The sequence below is a fragment of the Cydia strobilella genome, chromosome 21 (assembly GCF_947568885.1).
Source record: "Cydia strobilella chromosome 21, ilCydStro3.1, whole genome shotgun sequence".
Taxonomy (NCBI): Eukaryota; Metazoa; Arthropoda; class Insecta; order Lepidoptera; family Tortricidae; genus Cydia; species Cydia strobilella.
Genome location: NC_086061.1, coordinates 7,759,541 through 7,778,693, shown reverse-complemented (window position 1 = coordinate 7,778,693; position 19,153 = coordinate 7,759,541). Strand labels below are relative to the sequence as shown.

The window sequence follows — 19,153 nt, the reverse complement described above, 5'->3', positions numbered from 1 at the left end:
GCGACGCTAGTGACGTCACCGGGTACATTACCATCGGGCCTAGCCAGCTCGGGCGCGGCGTGCTCGGTGGCGAAGTGCAGCAGGTCGACGAGCGGCGAGGCGCGCGTGACGCCGCTGGCCTGCGTGGAGCCCCGCGACGCTAGTGACGTCACCGGGTACATTACCATCGGGCCTAGCCAGCTCGGGCGCGGCGTGCTCGGTGGCGAAGTGCAGCAGGTCGACGAGCGGCGAGGCGCGCGTGACGCCGCTGGCCTGCGTGGAGCCCCGCGACGCTAGTGACGTCACCGGGAACATTACCATCGGGCCTAGCCAGCTCGGGCGCGGCGTGCTCGGTGGCGAAGTGCAGCAGGTCGACGAGCGGCGAGGCGCGCGTGACGCCGCTGGCCTGCGTGGAGCCCCGCGACGCTAGTGACGTCACCGGGTACATTACCATCGGGCCTAGCCAGCTCGGGCGCGGCGTGCTCGGTGGCGAAGTGCAGCAGGTCGACGAGCGGCGAGGCGCGCGTGACGCCGCTGGCCTGCGTGGAGCCCCGAGACGCTAGTGACGTCACCGGGTACATTACCATCGGGCCTAGCCAGCTCGGGCGCGGCGTGCTCGGTGGCGAAGTGCAGCAGGTCGACGAGCGGCGAGGCGCGCGTGACGCCGCTGGCCTGCGTGGAGCCCCGCGACGCTAGTGACGTCACCGGGTACATTACCATCGGGCCTAGCCAGCTCGGGCGCGGCGTGCTCGGTGGCGAAGTGCAGCAGGTCGACGAGCGGCGAGGCGCGCGTGACGCCGCTGGCCTGCGTGGAGCCCCGCGACGCTAGTGACGTCACCGGGTACATTACCATCGGGCCTAGCCAGCTCGGGCGCGGCGTGCTCGGTGGCGAAGTGCAGCAGGTCGACGAGCGGCGAGGCGCGCGTGACGCCGCTGGCCTGCGTGGAGCCCCGCGACGCTAGTGACGTCACCGGGTACATTAACATCGGGCCTAGCCAGCTCGGGCGCGGCGTGCTCGGTGGCGAAGTGCAGCAGGTCGACGAGCGGCGAGGCGCGCGTGACGCCGCTGGCCTGCGTGGAGCCCCGCGACGCTAGTGACGTCACCGGGTACATTACCATCGGGCCTAGCCAGCTCGGGCGCGGCGTGCTCGGTGGCGAAGTGCAGCAGGTCGACGAGCGGCGAGGCGCGCGTGACGCCGCTGGCCTGCGTGGAGCCCCGCGACGCTAGTGACGTCACCGGGTACATTACCATCGGGCCTAGCCAGCTCGGGCGCGGCGTGCTCGGTGGCGAAGTGCAGCAGGTCGACGAGCGGCGAGGCGCGCGTGACGCCGCTGGCCTGCGTGGAGCCCCGCGACGCTAGTGACGTCACCGGGTACATTACCATCGGGCCTAGCCAGCTCGGGCGCGGCGTGCTCGGTGGCGAAGTGCAGCAGGTCGACGAGCGGCGAGGCGCGCGTGACGCCGCTGGCCTGCGTGGAGCCCCGCGACGCTAGTGACGTCACCGGGTACATTACCATCGGGCCTAGCCAGCTCGGGCGCGGCGTGCTCGGTGGCGAAGTGCAGCAGGTCGACGAGCGGCGAGGCGCGCGTGACGCCGCTGGCCTGCGTGGAGCCCCGCGACGCTAGTGACGTCACCGGGTACATTACCATCGGGCCTAGCCAGCTCGGGCGCGGCGTGCTCGGTGGCGAAGTGCAGCAGGTCGACGAGCGGCGAGGCGCGCGTGACGCCGCTGGCCTGCGTGGAGCCCCGCGACGCTAGTGACGTCACCGGGTACATTACCATCGGGCCTAGCCAGCTCGGGCGCGGCGTGCTCGGTGGCGAAGTGCAGCAGGTCGACGAGCGGCGAGGCGCGCGTGACGCCGCTGGCCTGCGTGGAGCCCCGCGACGCTAGTGACGTCACCGGGTACATTACCATCGGGCCTAGCCAGCTCGGGCGCGGCGTGCTCGGTGGCGAAGTGCAGCAGGTCGACGAGCGGCGAGGCGCGCGTGACGCCGCTGGCCTGCGTGGAGCCCCGCGACGCTAGTGACGTCACCGGGTACATTACCATCGGGCCTAGCCAGCTCGGGCGCGGCGTGCTCGGTGGCGAAGTGCAGCAGGTCGACGAGCGGCGAGGCGCGCGTGACGCCGCTGGCCTGCGTGGAGCCCCGCGACGCTAGTGACGTCACCGGGTACATTACCATCGGGCCTAGCCAGCTCGGGCGCGGCGTGCTCGGTGGCGAAGTGCAGCAGGTCGACGAGCGGCGAGGCGCGCGTGACGCCGCTGGCCTGCGTGGAGCCCCGCGACGCTAGTGACGTCACCGGGTACATTACCATCGGGCCTAGCCAGCTCGGGCGCGGCGTGCTCGGTGGCGAAGTGCAGCAGGTCGACGAGCGGCGAGGCGCGCGTGACGCCGCTGGCCTGCGTGGAGCCCCGCGACGCTAGTGACGTCACCGGGTACATTACCATCGGGCCTAGCCAGCTCGGGCGCGGCGTGCTCGGTGGCGAAGTGCAGCAGGTCGACGAGCGGCGAGGCGCGCGTGACGCCGCTGGCCTGCGTGGAGCCCCGCGACGCTAGTGACGTCACCGGGTACATTACCATCGGGCCTAGCCAGCTCGGGCGCGGCGTGCTCGGTGGCGAAGTGCAGCAGGTCGACGAGCGGCGAGGCGCGCGTGACGCCGCTGGCCTGCGTGGAGCCCCGCGACGCTAGTGACGTCACCGGGTACATTACCATCGGGCCTAGCCAGCTCGGGCGCGGCGTGCTCGGTGGCGAAGTGCAGCAGGTCGACGAGCGGCGAGGCGCGCGTGACGCCGCTGGCCTGCGTGGAGCCCCGCGACGCCAGTGACGTCACCAGGTACATGGCGGCGTCCTTCCCGCGCCAGGCGGAGGCTCCTTGCGACCCGTACTTCGCTAACATTAGCTGGAACAAACAAATTTGTCTGATAATTCACAAATAAACAGTTGTATTGTCTAATTTTACTACAAGATGGGGCTCTTCGAGGTTATCCTAAAAAGCGCTTAATCTTTGACAGGCGCAGATTAAAAAAACTTGACTCGATGCCTAGGATTTAACAATTCCGCTTCCTTTCTGGGCAAAAGTAACCGTGCGCGGGCTAAAAGTCATCCTGAGCTAGCATGTGTAAATCACGACGATTCATCTAGTATCCACGCCTTCTATGTCTTAAACTAGCCCTTAACATGTTGTATTTAGGATTTACTCTAAGCTGCACAGATGCACATATTGCCCAACGATATTTATCATTTTCTCCTCATATTGTTGAGCTAGGGTCCTGACTCATTACTCAGTCGCGATACTACATCTAGTATCCACGTCTGAGCTTTATTCTAAACTGGCCCTTATTCTCATGAGTATAGAGTTCATACCTGCACATATTGGCCAAAAATGTTCATCATCTTCTCTTCATAATGCTGAGCTAGTGTTCGTACTAGGTCGCAGGCGGCTCTACGTCTAGTGTCCACGTCTGAACCTTCTATATCTCTCCGTACATATTCTTCTGGGTTGTCTTCGAAGAGCTCCATATCGGATTCTATATAGAAAAAATGATTTAAGAACCTAATTTGATGTTAGGGGGCGATATATATTGTCCTGATAATGAAAAATAAGTGTGCCTATAATGTTAGAAGAGTTCCCTCAATTTTTTCAGGATCCCGTCATCAGATCCTGACTTGAAGATTTTGGTACAAACTAGAAAGCATACCCTTTCGAAAAACAAAAAGAAAATAAATTTCGAAATCAGTCCATAGTAATAGTTTTCGAGTAACCGGTAAACATACAAGCATTAAAAATAAGTTTATGCCAAAAATATCATTTTTGGTATGAGCTTTTATCGCTGACTGTACTTTTTTTTACCACAGGCAACTAGTACTCATTGAGACAGTTCTAACAAACCCTTACACAATTAGGTTGCGTTGTTTCATTACCACTTCCTGCCTCCATCATCATGTCAGCTCGATGGTACCATAATATTGCATTATCACCCGCCATGAAAATTTTCATCTCAATCGGAAATTGAGAAGTGGGTCAAATTTAGCTTCCAAGATTTGACCCACACTAACTAACATACTAACAGAGCAAGTTAAATAAAAGCTTGTAAAAATAAGTTTCTGACAAACTGAGAACCTCAATTTTTGAAGTCGGTTAAAATGGTAAAGGAAACCAACCTCTGAACTCCATGTTAGGGATGACCACTTTCTCGCAGATGCTGCTGAGGGTCGCCGGGTCTTCGAAGAGACTCTTGTAGCTGTTCTTCTCTGCTATCTTGGCCAGGAATGTGAGGGCGTTTGATACCAGCTGCAAAAAGAAAATTAAACATTGGACCAAGATATTGGACAGATGGAATACCATCCTTATACAAAACTGATTTTGTCGAGTTGACATATTTATAAATTTAATTACTCACTGCGTCATATTTGGCCTGAGGTCCTGTAGCCAGTAGCACATGCCACACCGCCGTGACAAAACCAGGAGCGTGCGGTGCAAATTCTTCTTCGTATTTCAGAGCATACAAGGCCGCACACTCGCATACTTCGCAACGAAGATCTTGCATCACACCTGGCCGGTCTTCGTCCTAGGAGAAATATATTTTTGAATGAATGAATGAATATCATTTCAGACCATTTCAGCCTCACATCTTTATCTGTTAGTTTTGTATTTTTCACTTTTGTTTTTTTTTCTTTCTTGTTGTTGTTAATGTATCTTTGTATTGTAATAATGATGTGTTGCCTGAATAAATATTATTCTATTCTATTCTATTCTAATATTTTTATTGCGTAAAACACATGGACACACAATTATTTTTATTAGTAGAACTTACAAACTACGGGGTTAGTATGTACATCTGGGGTGTGTATGTATGTTTTTGTTAAGAATATAGTTGTTTACTGTAGATAAATTGTTTTTTTCTTTACAGAAACATGACATGGCATGGACCCGCCACACAGAAAGAACCGCCCCGCGAGGAAATCGCCCGAGGCAATGCGGCCGAGATACGTCTACACAGACCGAGCTGTTTCACGCGGCAATTTCCTCGCGAGGCGGTTCGTTCTATGTGGACCCGCCTAATGAATATGGGGTTTTTAGGGTTCCGTACCCAAAGGGTAAAAACGGGACCCTATTACTAAGACTCCTCTGTCTGTCTGTCTCTCTGTTTGTCACCTGGCTGTATCTTATGAACCGTGATACCTAGACAGTTGAAATTTTCACAGATGATGTATTTTTGTTGCCGCTGTAACAACAAATACTAGAAAGTACGTAGCCCTAGGTGGGCGATTTCGGTGGGAGTGTATTACATAATATACTTACACCATCATCTTCCAAACACGACACTTTGACTTGCAGCAGGTTCAGCAGGTTCGGCATCCAGATAGGCATGTTGTCTTCAAAGAACTCTGGCAGGTCTTGGTAGTTGAGGGAATAGAAGACCTTGCAGATGAGCACTAGGGAGCCGTAGATTACTCGGAGGGCTTGTTGGTTGTCTGCGTGCTTTGTTGTTAGGTCTATGGTTGCCTGAAAAAGAGGTTGTAGTTAGTCGACCGAGCGGTAGTGAAGGTCTCCGTTTTAACTCGGGCATTTTGTTTTCATAAGTCCGGATGTTCTCTGCAGGTATTTTTAAACCAATTCTTGTGAAATTTTGTGAGCAATATCGTTTGGTTTTTTGGTAGAAGTTCTTAATGCCGGAAATTGGCATAAAGGACTTAAGCGCCAGTAGCGTCTATGCCATTGTTAGGTCGCTGTGATAATGATTCAACGAAGCACGTATTTTGAATATAACCTTTTTCAACATACATTAACAGTATCATTTTTTTAAGGAGGGTATCGCGAGGTCTAGAGCTCACAGAGTCCCTAGTATAAAATGTGAAAAACACAAGCTACCAAATAATGTAAAGCCTGACCAGTAATGACAGTAATATAACATCACGCGCCATATTGCGGAATTTCATTGGAACTAAATTTTTCATACTAAACTGAACTATCACCACATACATGAGAATAACCGCACCCTCTTGACAATGATCATATACGTGACGTTTTCAACCAAAAGGTACCACATTGTCGCTAGTCGATAAGGTTTATTTTAAATTGAAGCTATAGGTTTCTGGTCGGGCTTTAAATACTTACAACGAACAAGTCAGTGAGCGGTTTAGCAAAGTTGTCCAACACATGTTTGATTTCCTCCCACAGTTTCTGCGACTTGAACTCGATCCTGTAACGACGGAACAGAGAGTGCGCCGTGCGAAGAATGCCATTTATCACGTGGAAGTCGCCTGTAATGATAAGTTAAACTTAAGTTAACTTTGTAAAATAGTGAGGACACTACTCTATCAAAATGTTTGTAAACGGATCCCTGACTCTATAATCCGATTTTTTTTTTCAGATTAGAAAATTTATAACCTTAATAGTAGTGTTAACTTTTTTCCTCTTTAATGAAATCTGCATAACTGCACTGAATTATTGTGTTGTTAACATATTATTGTACCGCAATATTAGATATCATAGCAATAGCATTTCGGAAGAATAAGTTAATTACCACTACTTTTGCTTGCTACTTGGAGAGCACTGGTGAAGAGTGTCCACATTCGTCACATCCCTCAGCCATGAGGATACGACAAGGAACAAGACTACTTATGAGGTTAGAAGAATTCTAATCTTAATAAAAACGGGGTATAGTATGAGTTGTCGATGGGAACTAGAAAATAGTAAATAGTAATATATATATAATTATAAAGAAAAATAAGGTATATTTTTAAGTAGATTGTTACAAAACTTCAGAAATAAAGGCTATTTTTATTTTATTTTTATTATAGTATGATAATCTAATGTTACCTGTCGCAAACTTCTCAACCATCTCCGGAATGAGCCCTGGCCACTTCTCCGGGAAGTCGCACTTGCCAATGATGGAGACGGCATCGCTGAACTGCCGCTGTATCGATTCCGGGGACTTCAGCATGAGGGAGACAATGAGGGTCTTGATTGTGGCTCGGTCTGAAGCGTGGATCTTGTCAGTGCTGTCTTCTTCCTGAAAAGTTAATTGACCAAGTGTTAGCAAAGGTCTCCGTTTCAGCTTGGGCAAAAATGCTTTCTATGTCCTGATTTCCTTTGCAAATCGCATTTCTCCACCGACTCCGAAATTTTGTGAGCAGATTTGGTAGTTTGACAGAATCAGACTTTGTTTTATTAGGTGTAGTGATATGGAGTGTGCAACTACAGGTGACATGTTGCAATTAAAACATACCACAGGCCAGTTCCTCTTGATGTAGTTCTTGAAGGCGATGGCAGCGGCAACCCGGATGGTGCTGTCCACTGTCTCCTTGTCCACCAGATGTAACAGCAGGATGGCATAGTTCTGGTTCACTTCCACACTCTCCAAAAACTTCTCCGCTAGAAAGAAGTAAAGCTTTGAATTAGTTAAATGCCATGCCATGTTAAGGACTTATGCCTTGATCACACATACCAAATACAGTGACAAGAGAGTGCCCAAGTGCTCGGTTTGCGTGTACTTTGTGAGCTAAAAGCTTGTGAGCTTTACTTGGCTGACAGAACTCTATCGCCACTGTACTTGGTATGTGTGATCAAGGCATTACAAGAGTCAGTCTAGTTTTGGTAGGAAAGAGTTTTGAGTCTAATTTTGAAGAACTCATCTCTTTTTTTCAAGAATTTGATATATAACAAATTTTTGTTTTTTTTTTTCAAAATAAATATAGTTCTCTGAAAAGTATCTCTATCCTCTACCAAAGAATAAAAAGACCTTGAGTTTCAACTTAATTGTAAGATTGAAAAACCGAGGACTCAAGTCTTAACCCATACTAAGTTAAGGTGTTGTATTTTCTATAAAAAGGGACTTTATTGTCAGTTGTAGATTCAGTTTATCTAATATGGTGGCGCCATGGGGATTCCTGAGATCACAGAGCCATGACCGCCACCACCTTGGTTGTGCTGTAGGTATAAATGCTGAAAATAACATTCTTGATAAAAATGCAAAAAGATGAGTAAAATTCAGTCAGGATCCTTATCATACTCTGACAAAAGGTTGAGTTTGATGGTTGCTTGTCACCTGTTTTTGGTGTATAAATATTATGTACCTATTTATTATGCATATGTTACTTTCTTGCTGTATTTCTGTTATTCTTGAGATGGAAAATATAGCTAACCCAAAGTACATGTATCTCATTTTTAAACCTAGTTCTGTCTAAACAGTGTTTGGTTACCCTAGCACATGCTGTGAGTGTACTGTGTAAGTAATTGCAGAAGAATATGTTATGATGTCATTCTCGCTAAACTCAAAATAATATATACCAGGCCCACATTGTTTTTGATTTGAAAACACATGTATGAATTTTACGTCACGGAAATGTAACAAATAATACGTAAATGCGAATAAAACAGAGTATTACAACTAAAAGTTTGGTTAATATGCTTAACAAAGACGACAAACACAAGATGCCTGTAGTGCAAACGAAAACAACATTCTGCAACCAGTTTTAGCCTTGGTTTCACCGGTTATGACCTATAGGTTAGGTTTATAGTCATAGTTTTGGCTAGAAATCTAGATTGCGAACAGAAATAACGCGTAAAACAATTACTTTTCCACTTACCGGGTCGCCGCACGTTAGGATCAGGATTCAGAGTTTGATGCAAGTAGTTTGCTAAGGTAGCCAGATTCTCGTCGGTTACTTCCATCTTGGTTTAATACGAGATGTTATTGATGTTAACTAAGGTGCCCTTGATATTTTTGTTGTTTTTATCATAAAATTTGAAATCACGTTTACTGAAACTACACTTCTGTCATCAACGGATTCATTCAACTGACTTTTATAACTTTTTTTAATATTGGGTCAGTGTTACCATCAAAGAATATAATACTACCATGTAATGCTGGGGCCACACTAACGGAAAACGCATTAATTATCGCGTTGATTCGACATTTTCATACGGCCACACTGGGGACATCTAGTGTCGAGTAGCAGTACTGATATAGTTTGTCAAAGGACTGTCTCATTTCAATCATAGACAGAGTGAATCATACTATCTTTGTCTTACACTAGTACTAGCACCCAAAAGAAAAGGATGAGTATAGTGTTTTTGGTTCTTATTTACTGCCAATTGCTGCCAATTTGGTTTGACCAACTATAGTTCCGCTACTTGACGCTAGATGTAAACTACAAAAATAATATCGTTTTGGTAACATCTGATTTGATCTGATGTAGGTATTCCAATAGGTACCTATGGAGTGAGCACTATGTTTTATAAATAGGGAAAATTACTGCAATGTTCTGCCACCAGAGTGCAGGACTAGCCTTCTTAGTAAACCATAGAGTAACTTATACATACTGTACCTTTAACAGGTTTTTGACAAGTTTTCAGAGATAATAAAATATGACATATTGATGCATAGGCATAGCAAACCGCCTTGATGCATCGATGTCATATTTACCTATGGGTAACGCGACTCCGAAAATTAGCTATCTGCCTCTTTATCGCTCGAATATGCTGGAGTGACAGAGATATTAGATAAAGAAATTTTCTTGTTTCACGATAGAACCCTCAGAATAATGACTAAAGCATAGAAGTCGGGCAAAAACGCTTCGCAAATATGTATACCCGTACTTTACTTCCTTACGAATTAGATAATGTGCCGAAAAGAGATGCATATATGCTTGTTATTTCTCATTTACGTACGGTGTCATAAGTTTGATAATTTGCTAGGGATGTGACTGTGTCGACTTTTTATATCGATAAATTATGCATAAGTTTATGTGCCGTGTAAAAGAATAATCACGAAATTGGCAAATTGATAATAGTCTGGCTAATGAAAGTTGAACCTGAAAAAACGCGGCAATTTCAAGAAATCTGTAGCAGGCGGCTCGTTGAAATGAAATGAAATGCGTGGAATACAAGGATTGCATAACTTTTATACTTTTTATAATTTTCATATTCTAAAAATCATTAAAAAGTATAAAAATTATGCAATCCTTGGAATCAAAGAGCCGCCTGATATGAGGATTAATGCATGTACCTAATATAGCTTTTATCTCATTTGCAGTCTACCACTCAGAACCGTCTAACTATACCTCTCGTTTTTTTATCATTAGAAAGAAGGCGAGCGATCTTAACGTGTCGTTTTATCGAACAACACTTTGAAAATAAGTCACAACAAATATAATATACGATCATTTACATACTTTTGCTTTCATAAGTAAAATATTGCTATATTTATAAAAAAACTTGTCAATAAAAAGACACGTGGAAATGGTTTACCGTTTTTTCTAATGCTAAAAGACTAAGTATAGTTTCTAGTCATGTACAGTCAGCTGCAGAGAAAAGGCACCCCCCCTGCATACAAAGTTCTGTAAATTAGTATGGACGTGGGGTACCTTTTCTCTGCAGCTGACTGTACCAAATAGGAAATGAAAAAAAAAAAACGTTCGTGTAATATATTTTTTTTATTTAATAATAGGGGATATTACGCGAAACTCGGCGTAGGTGGCGCCACTATCACAATCTGAGGGTCTATCGCGAAACAAGAAAATCGAACTTTCGTTATCTAACATCTCTGTCACTCTTGCGTATTCGAGCGATAAAGAGGCAGCTAGATAACGAAATTTCGGATTCGAGTTTTCCGGTAGGTCCCCTGAAAACTTGTCAAAAACCTGTTAAAGGTACAGTATGAATAAGTTACGATACGGTGCACTAAAAAAAGCTAGTGCTGCACTCTGGTGGCAGAACATTGCAGTAATATCCCCTATTCCTCGTCCTTTGGAAATCTGAAATAAAAAGTTGAGTTTTGTGACCAACAATATTAATAAAAGGAACATTCATCAATGATCATTAATGTCTTTTTTATTAGGGTTCCGTACCCAAAGGGTAAAGACGGGACCCTATTACTAATACTTCGCTGTCCGTCTGTCTGTCACCAGGCTGTATCTCATGAACCGTGATAGCTAGACAGTTGAAATTTTCACAGATGATGTATTTCTGTTGCCGCTATAACATCAAATACTAAAAAGTACGGTCCCCTTGGTGCGGGCGTCCGACACGCACATGACCGGTTTTTAGTATTAAACTATAGTCTGGCAAACACAATCTGTCAGTAAGTAAGAACAAAGAAAACTGTAGGTACAGTCGAAGGCAAAAATATCGATCCAGACAAATGGCTTAAAAATATGTGAACACGATTTTATTGTCTGAGCGTACACATATTTTTGAGACTTTGGGAATGTATATATATTTATGCCCTTGACTGTACTCATCAATTAAAATGAGACAGTCCTGGGCCAAACTATAAGAAAGCTGTAAATGTCGATAGGTTATTAATCTGAGGTCGATACATCACTATGCCAAAAATATAACCTTTTATACTTAGCAGAAAAGTTCGAAAATTTATGCAAAAATCTATATAGACTTGAATGCAAGTAATAATTACATAAACAATATATCGATTTCTATGTTTAGGGTCAGGTCCTATAAATTAATTTCTTCAAAATTGAACAAAACTCACCGATTAAAGGTTATCGGTTCGTGCGTATTTTCTTTTCTTCCTGTATGCGATTTACAGCCCTCGATCACACAAGACATTATCACAAAGGGAACTTCAAACCATTACAAATAAAAACTCAACACGTTTTCCAACAATCTTTCAGGAATAGCAAGAATATAATTAAAATAAACCAAGATGACCGCTGAAACATCCCGAAATATTTCAACTAAAATAATACGACTATGTCAAGTTGTTACAGTTGACACCTACCTGTGAAATAACGAACTTATATTTTATTTGGCTGGATTATATTATAGAACCACATAGAACCATTTGACATTTCCCTCAGTTCATCTTATGACAATACTGAAAAAAACGAAAGAACTTGCGGATTGTTGTCTCACTCACTCATAGACAAAAAGTAATAACGTGTTGTGAATACGATATCTTTTACCAAGCTGTTATTTTTGCCCGGCTTCTTTGCTTTAGTCATTATTCTGAGCGTTAGCCCTCATTCCATTATTTCTCGAGTTCCCAACTTTTTAAAAGTTGAAGTGGTCATATCAAATGAAGGCATAGGTTCATTAAACAGCCAAACAGACGATCAGTACTTATTATTATAATGTTGGTACTGCGACTATTTAGCTGTCTCAAATAGGTTGGCGTATTTTCGGCAGAAAAATACACTTCGTTTTTCAATTAAAAAAAATAAAAAGGCGGCATAGCAAATCTTTTTACTTTTTTCTGTGAAAATATATACGTAATAACGTTGCTTCTGTAACGAACTATACAACATCATCTGCTTTTAATTCTAACCTCTTTGGTTTAGTAACCTACCATTTTGTATTTATGATACAGGGCCCGCCTAATGTGTTTTTATGACTTTTGTCAATAATAATAATAATATATAATAATATATATAATATATAGAATTTAGATACAAGATGGAGGGTTCAACGTTCAATTTTTGATTTTTTTCGATTTTTTCTTATTTGTGATTTATTATCAGCGTTTTACATATCCTAGTTATATATGATTATACAGCAAATTACATGACACTGGCTATTATAATAAAAGCCATTAAAAAAAAAAAAAATAATAATAATATTGCTTTATTGTTTTAACATTGGCATAAAGAAACATTCCAAGCATACAAGCATATAGGACTACTACAAGATACGGAAGAATTACGGACTTTAATTACAAAAACGTGAGTTTTCCACTAGGAATGTACGTTGTCATCAGATATAGCGGCCAAAATGTTCAAACATAGAACATGTAATTACTTTAACGTCTTTGATAATAGAGAATGTGTTAATATATTTGTGACGCATATATATATGGTCCGATATATATGGTGGCGATTGTATCCCCCACCTTAAGGTGGTTCGATTTTCATACAAAATTCAATCTGCTTTAATTAAGGCACTAAACACTATTACTACACAAATATTTGCTCATTTATCTGGTGTCCTGCCGTTTGACCAAAAGTCATTTGGCAAAATTACACTTGACAAACAGCGTTTTGAAAAAATATGTTTCGCCAATTGATCATTTTACTACTAGTCATTTTACAAATGACTCACTTTTCCAAATGATCAACAGTTAAATTTACATTTTATAAATAATTATTTGGCTAAATGAACATTTAGCAACTGAGTTATCAGAAAAAACTACTATTGGTCTAAAAACGTTTGGTACAATGTATTATTTGACAAGTGGTTCGTTTATTAATAAATCTTATAATAGATATGGTCTGGGTCAAATAAATAGACATTATTTCGAAAATAATTATTTATTAAGAAAGCGTTTTTTTATTAAGATTTCTATTATCATTTATAATTTTAAATTACTAGAAATCGCTTTTAATAAATTTGCTTCTGAATAATTGTCTTTCAACATTAATATTCTATCAATCCGTTCATCCTTGGAGACGTATTTTTTTTTTCTTTTTTTCTGGAGGAGCACCTGTCATTTTTTGTTCAATTGCACTCTCGTTGCTTATAGTTTCTTTTATTAGTTCTTTAATTAAAAAATACACCCCCGGATGATGTTTGTCAATAATTTGATTAATTTTATGATGCCACGCTTCGGCAGAGTTCGAAGTTCTAGGTATTTTCATGCTATTCATTTCATTACAACTCCAAAATCCTGGACTATATTTGGCTGGCCCATTACTAGTTCCACTCACATAGTTTTCTTTAAACCTTTTCAATTCAAAATGTTTTTCAAAATATTGCGGAATCTCCGTTTCCTTCAGACAGCTAAGCGCCAGTAGACATTTGATATCCTTGTTGAAATCTCCATCTTGTGCATACTTTTTTGCGAAGCCACTACTCTGGACTTTTCTGAAAGGAGTATATGTATTATTAGTTATGTGTATGTATTAGTTAATATATTACATCTAGTCACAATGGAAAAAACCTAGGCATACTATGCGTCACGTAAAAAGGCAATTAGAGTAAACATGGAAAAAACCGTTAGGTACGACGAGGAGCGAAGCGAGGAGTGTTAGGTTGAACTGCGAACTTACGCGCGAGCCGAGCGAGCGAAGCGAGCGTGCCGCGGCAGCGGCCGGCGAAGCGCCAGAAACGACTATTTTTGCTGATACCTATCTAATCTTGTAACTTACCTGTAAATAATCTGCCCCAAATGAAAGTTGCAACCATGCACAATTAGTTCTTCAAAATTTGATCGCAAACTTGAGATGGCGGCTTTTTCAAAATTTAAGATGCATACTTTTGGCTTGATGACAATGTTGTTTTCTCCCCCATATTCCATTAGCATTTCAAACATCATGTCATATGTTCTTTTATCTTTGTGGGATAAAAGGTCAATTGACATTTTATTACTTAACTCATTTACCAAGCGTAGTGTTTGCTAATTGATCATTTGCTAAGTGAGTTTTTGTAAGGTGATACTTTTGTCAAATGTCTCGTTTGCCAAATGATCATTTGGTGAAACGTTGTTTGTCAAATGACTATTTGTCAATAATTTTTTGGTGAAACATTAGTGAACCCATTTATCTACTTTCGAATATTCGTTTGCGCAAAATTAATAGAAAAACTTTGTTTCATACAGAAATCATACATAAACCAACGTAATTTTTTCATCAATTTTACGTATGTGTGTGTCACAAATGTCGTGTACAAATACGTTGCGTGCGGCGTTGCCACTCTATGACGTTGGCGACGTTGCCTGGCCGACCTGGCAGGATTTGCAGTGCCGTCATGTTTAGGGGAACCGCTAATGCACAGCCAAATAATGCTCAACCCAAGAATGTACAGCCCAATAATTGGCGTCCATGATGTACGTGTATTATTGGGTTGAGCATTCTCGCCTTACAAATTTCTAAAAAAGTTGTATGTTCTTCCCATTTCAGAAAAAATGCCGCGACTTCCGCAGCGCGCAGTAGAGCGCTTAGAGCTGTAAGTGTTCAAATTTGACTATAAACGCGCCATGTTGCGGAATTTCATTAGGACTAATTTTTTCATACTATACTGAACTGTCACTTTGTGCCGGCAGGCAATAATCGCTTATGTGTGTGGACGTTATTGGTCTAGGACTGCAGGCCGCCCGATACGATCTGAGACTGCAGGCGGACTGGTAGTCAGTGGGGGCCCCTTTAAATAGGCTATTTGACAAATTTTTGAAAATGGTTTTAATTTATTGTTTATGACTTAATAATTACACTACATTGATATTTCCGTGAAATTTCCTGTATTAAATATAAAAAAACAATGTTAAAGTTTATTTATTTTGAACGCGCCTTAAACGCTGTTTTTGCAAAGGGGCTAATCACGTGACACGTTTGACGTCACACGCGAGTAAACTCAGTCAACGACCTTAGTAAATCTTATGGTTTATGTGCATTGAATTGATTATTTCACTGTAAAGTGGTATATAAATGGTGTATAGTGCCGCAATGTTCAAGTACGACTATAAAAAATTCAGATAAATTGTTTGTTTCCGTTCCAACGAATCCCAAAAAAAGAAAAATGTGGTTAAAACTAGCGCGAAGAGACCTAAAGAGCATTTTAGCGCATACAAATGTTTTTATGTGTGAAGACCACTTCGATTTAAGTAATATTTAACTGTAAATAAATATGGTAATTAAAGCAGCGGATTTTGTTATTTAACGAAACAAGATCTAGGTATTTAATGTATTACTACATAACCTCATAACATAGCTCTTTCAGCATTAGTAGGTAGGCATACTTTTTTTTTTTTCAAACTAAAGTGCAGTTTGGAGATATTATTCTCGTCATCGTATTCTATATATCGTCGTCGTATTCGTATCATCGAAATCGAAATGTTCGTAAATAAACAATTTCTACGTATACTCACACAGCTATTTTTACATTTCTAAGTTCCGCAGCATTGTAATCCGGATTATCTTTAAAGAAAAGTGCAACCATTAATGCGTCTGTCTGGTAGGTTGCGCTATCAGCTTTTACATATTTCGGCTATATTTTGAGATTCTTATGAATATTGTGCTACTAGATATACGGATAAATCGGAATATATCAGAAAACTGTGGAACAATAACTAAAATTAACTAAATACAAATAAAACAGTTAAAACACTCAAGGCAATCAAGAATTTTTACACGCGTGCGACGTCATCCGAGCGTTGACCAATCACAGAGCGTTCACGTCCCTGATGAAATTTCAAAAAATATTAAATTTTCTTTCGTTTATTTTCCAAAAAATAAACAATTTACATTCAAATATAGTGAAATATACTTTATTAGTTTATTATCTTTCAGGATGACAGCAATTCGTTATATATTTTTAATGTTGTCAAATACCCTATTGTGTTTTTGTTTCCAGAGCGTATACGATACGACCCTACCCTCAACGCGAGCACGTCGCCGCCCTGGCCGGCCGGGCCGGCCTGACACGACAACAGGTATTATACCTTCTAATAGGCTATTTGACTAATTTTTGAAAATGGTTTTAATTGATTGTGTATGACTTAATAATTACACTACATTGATATTTCCGTGAAATTTCCTGTATTAAATATAAAAAAACAATGTTAAATTTTATTTATTTTGAACGCGCCTTAAACGCTGTTTTTGCAAAGGGACTAATCACGTGACACGTGTGACGTCACACGCGAGTAAACTCAGTCAATGACCTTAGTAAATCTTATGGTTTATGTGCATTGAATTGATTATTTCACTGTAAAGTGGTATATAAATGGTGTATAGTGCCGCAATGTTAAAGTACGACTATAAAAAATTCAGATAAATTGTTTGTTTCCGTTCCAACGAATCCCAAAAAAAGAAAAATGTGGTTAAAACTAGCGCGAAGAGACCTAAAGAGCATTTTAGCGCATACAAATGTTTTTATGTGTGAAGACCACTTCGATTTAAGTAATATTTAACTGTAAATAAATATGGTAATTAAAGCAGCGGATTTTGTTATTTAACGAAACAAGATCTAGGTATTTAATGTATTACTACATAACCTCATAACATAGCTCTTTCAGCATTAGTAGGTAGGCATACTTTTTTTTTTTCAAACTAAAGTGCAGTTTGGAGATATTATTCTCGTCATCGTATTCTATATATCGTCGTCGTATTCGTATCATCGAAATCGAAATGTTCGTAAATAAACAATTTCTACGTATACTCACACAGCTGTTTTTACATTTCTAAGTTCCGCAGCATAGTAATCCGGATTATCTTTAAAAAAAAGTGCAACCATTAATGCGTCTATGTCTGGTAGGTTGCCGCTATCAGCTTTCACATATTTCGGCTCCATTTTGAGATTCTTATGAATATTGTGCTACTAGATATACGGATAAATCGGAATATATCAGAAAACTGTGGAACAATAACTAAAATTAACTAAATACAAATAAAACTGTTAAAACACTCAAGGCAATCAAGAATGTTTACCCGCCTGTGACGTCATCCGAGCGTTGACCAATCACAGAGCGTTCACGTCCCTGATGAAATTTCAAAAAATATTAAATTTTCTTTCGTTTATTTTCCGAAAACTAAACATAATTTACATTCAAATATAGTGAAATATACTTTATTAGTTTATTATCTTTCAGGATGACAGCAATTCGTTGTATATTTTTAATGTTGTCAAATACCCTATTGTAGGCTCTATAATTAGTCCGTTTGCTATGGGGAAACAGTATGACATTCGTATCATACAGCAATGCCATTTGGAGCTAGGCAGAACCCACAAAGGACTCGAACTGTCGCCCTGAGAGATTCCTCGCTCAATCCTTATAAAATCCTGCGGGCCAAGGGCGGTCATAATTTATTTATTTATTATTAAGTAAAACAAATGTATTTTTCTCTCTTTACCCTTGTCTTACTTCTTTTTAATATACTAGCTGCGCTCCGCGGTGTTACCCGCGGTTAAGAAGTAGTCTGTGTGTTAATCCAAGGTGTAAATAGTACATTTCGATGCTAGTGCGGAAAGTACCGAGATATCTTGCCACGAGCCGATGATTGATGTTCGATTTCAGGCAAAGAGGATATAATATAGAGCGGTACTGTCATAGTAAATTTTGTAACCCCAGTAAATTCACTGCCATCTATCGACACACTTTAAACTAAAAATGAAGATTTATAAAAATACTATAAAATGTATTTAAATATGGATAAATGATTTTTTTTATTTGTATTAATTATTTTTATGATTTTGACCCATGTTCTTTCATTGATATGCGTTAAAATGGTTAAATAACAAACGAAACCGTCAACGCCATCTATACGACAGTAGGCCAAAGCTTTGGTTTGTAGTAAGGTTTTGAAAAGTTTACGGCAAGAAACAGTGCCAATATAGAGGGCGCTATTTGGCTGGTTTACGTGAACTTGGTTCAAATCTGTACTTCGAAAACTTTTTGTTCTTTTTTATTGTTGTTTTTGTATTAGCATTCCGATCACTGCTACCACACAAAATTTCACGATTCTAGGACTTCAGGAACCAATGTTTCCAGGTTTATGGGTATTTTTAGGTACCCCCATTTTAAGGGGTTGCCGGGCGAAAGTTACAGATTTCTGGTCACCATATGTGATTGCATACCAAACCATCTCTACATGCCAAATTTCAGCATTCTAAGACTTCAGGAAGTAGCCTGTATTTTCTATGACGCGAATTTCATGTGTTTTGGACAGTGAAAATTAAGGTACTATAAAATTTTAAGTATAATAGGTAGCTTAATAAAACTTGGTGTTTTTGATAAGTCTACTGAGTACATGGTATACAAAAAATTTCAGCTCTCTAGCATTGTCCAAGCCGAAACTACGAGGGTTCGAAAATACGGCGAAACGTGCCGAGAAAAGATATGCACTGCCTTTTGCCCTTTGTCTCGTCTTGGCGGGGGCACGGTACGATTGATACCGATATATACTTTTAACACCATTGCAGCATTTGTGACATTTTCAACCAAAAGGTACCACATTGTCGCTTGTCAATAAGGTTGATTTCAAATTGAAGCTGTATGGAAATAGCGCCTTATTGACAACCGACAATAAGTACTGTGGCGAGGTACGAGTATATGTACACGTATGTATAGGTATAAGTAGGAACTAAGTATATGAGTAACCATATCATGTAATGTGTTAGGTTTAAGCAGTCAGTAATAAACGACACGTCGAACATATTGGTTGTTTGCCTCACTTACGTCCCACCGATACCCCCCACTTCAGATGGCGACCTTGCCAG

General features: G+C 41.5%; 1 protein-coding gene and 1 long non-coding RNA gene across 2 annotated transcripts in view; one reads left to right on the top strand and one right to left on the bottom strand.

The window, feature by feature from the left end:
* LOC134751123 (exportin-2) overlaps window positions 1-8,770 on the bottom strand; it is a 28,991-nt gene extending 20,221 nt beyond the window's left edge. Inside the window, exons 1-9 of the mRNA XM_063686481.1 lie at window positions 8,575-8,770; window positions 7,215-7,360; window positions 6,806-6,998; window positions 6,101-6,246; window positions 5,285-5,488; window positions 4,383-4,550; window positions 4,144-4,273; window positions 3,346-3,509; window positions 2,692-2,881 (exon numbers count right to left, since the gene is read on the bottom strand). Of these exons, the coding sequence (XP_063542551.1) occupies window positions 2,692-2,881; window positions 3,346-3,509; window positions 4,144-4,273; window positions 4,383-4,550; window positions 5,285-5,488; window positions 6,101-6,246; window positions 6,806-6,998; window positions 7,215-7,360; window positions 8,575-8,659 (1,426 nt within the window). The 5' untranslated portion in view covers window positions 8,660-8,770. The remainder of the gene's footprint in view (window positions 1-2,691; window positions 2,882-3,345; window positions 3,510-4,143; window positions 4,274-4,382; window positions 4,551-5,284; window positions 5,489-6,100; window positions 6,247-6,805; window positions 6,999-7,214; window positions 7,361-8,574) is intronic.
* The window catches only part of LOC134751125 (uncharacterized), a 223,790-nt gene that overhangs the window by 7,379 nt on the left and 197,258 nt on the right, over window positions 1-19,153 (top strand). The gene's annotated exons all lie outside the window — the stretch shown is intronic.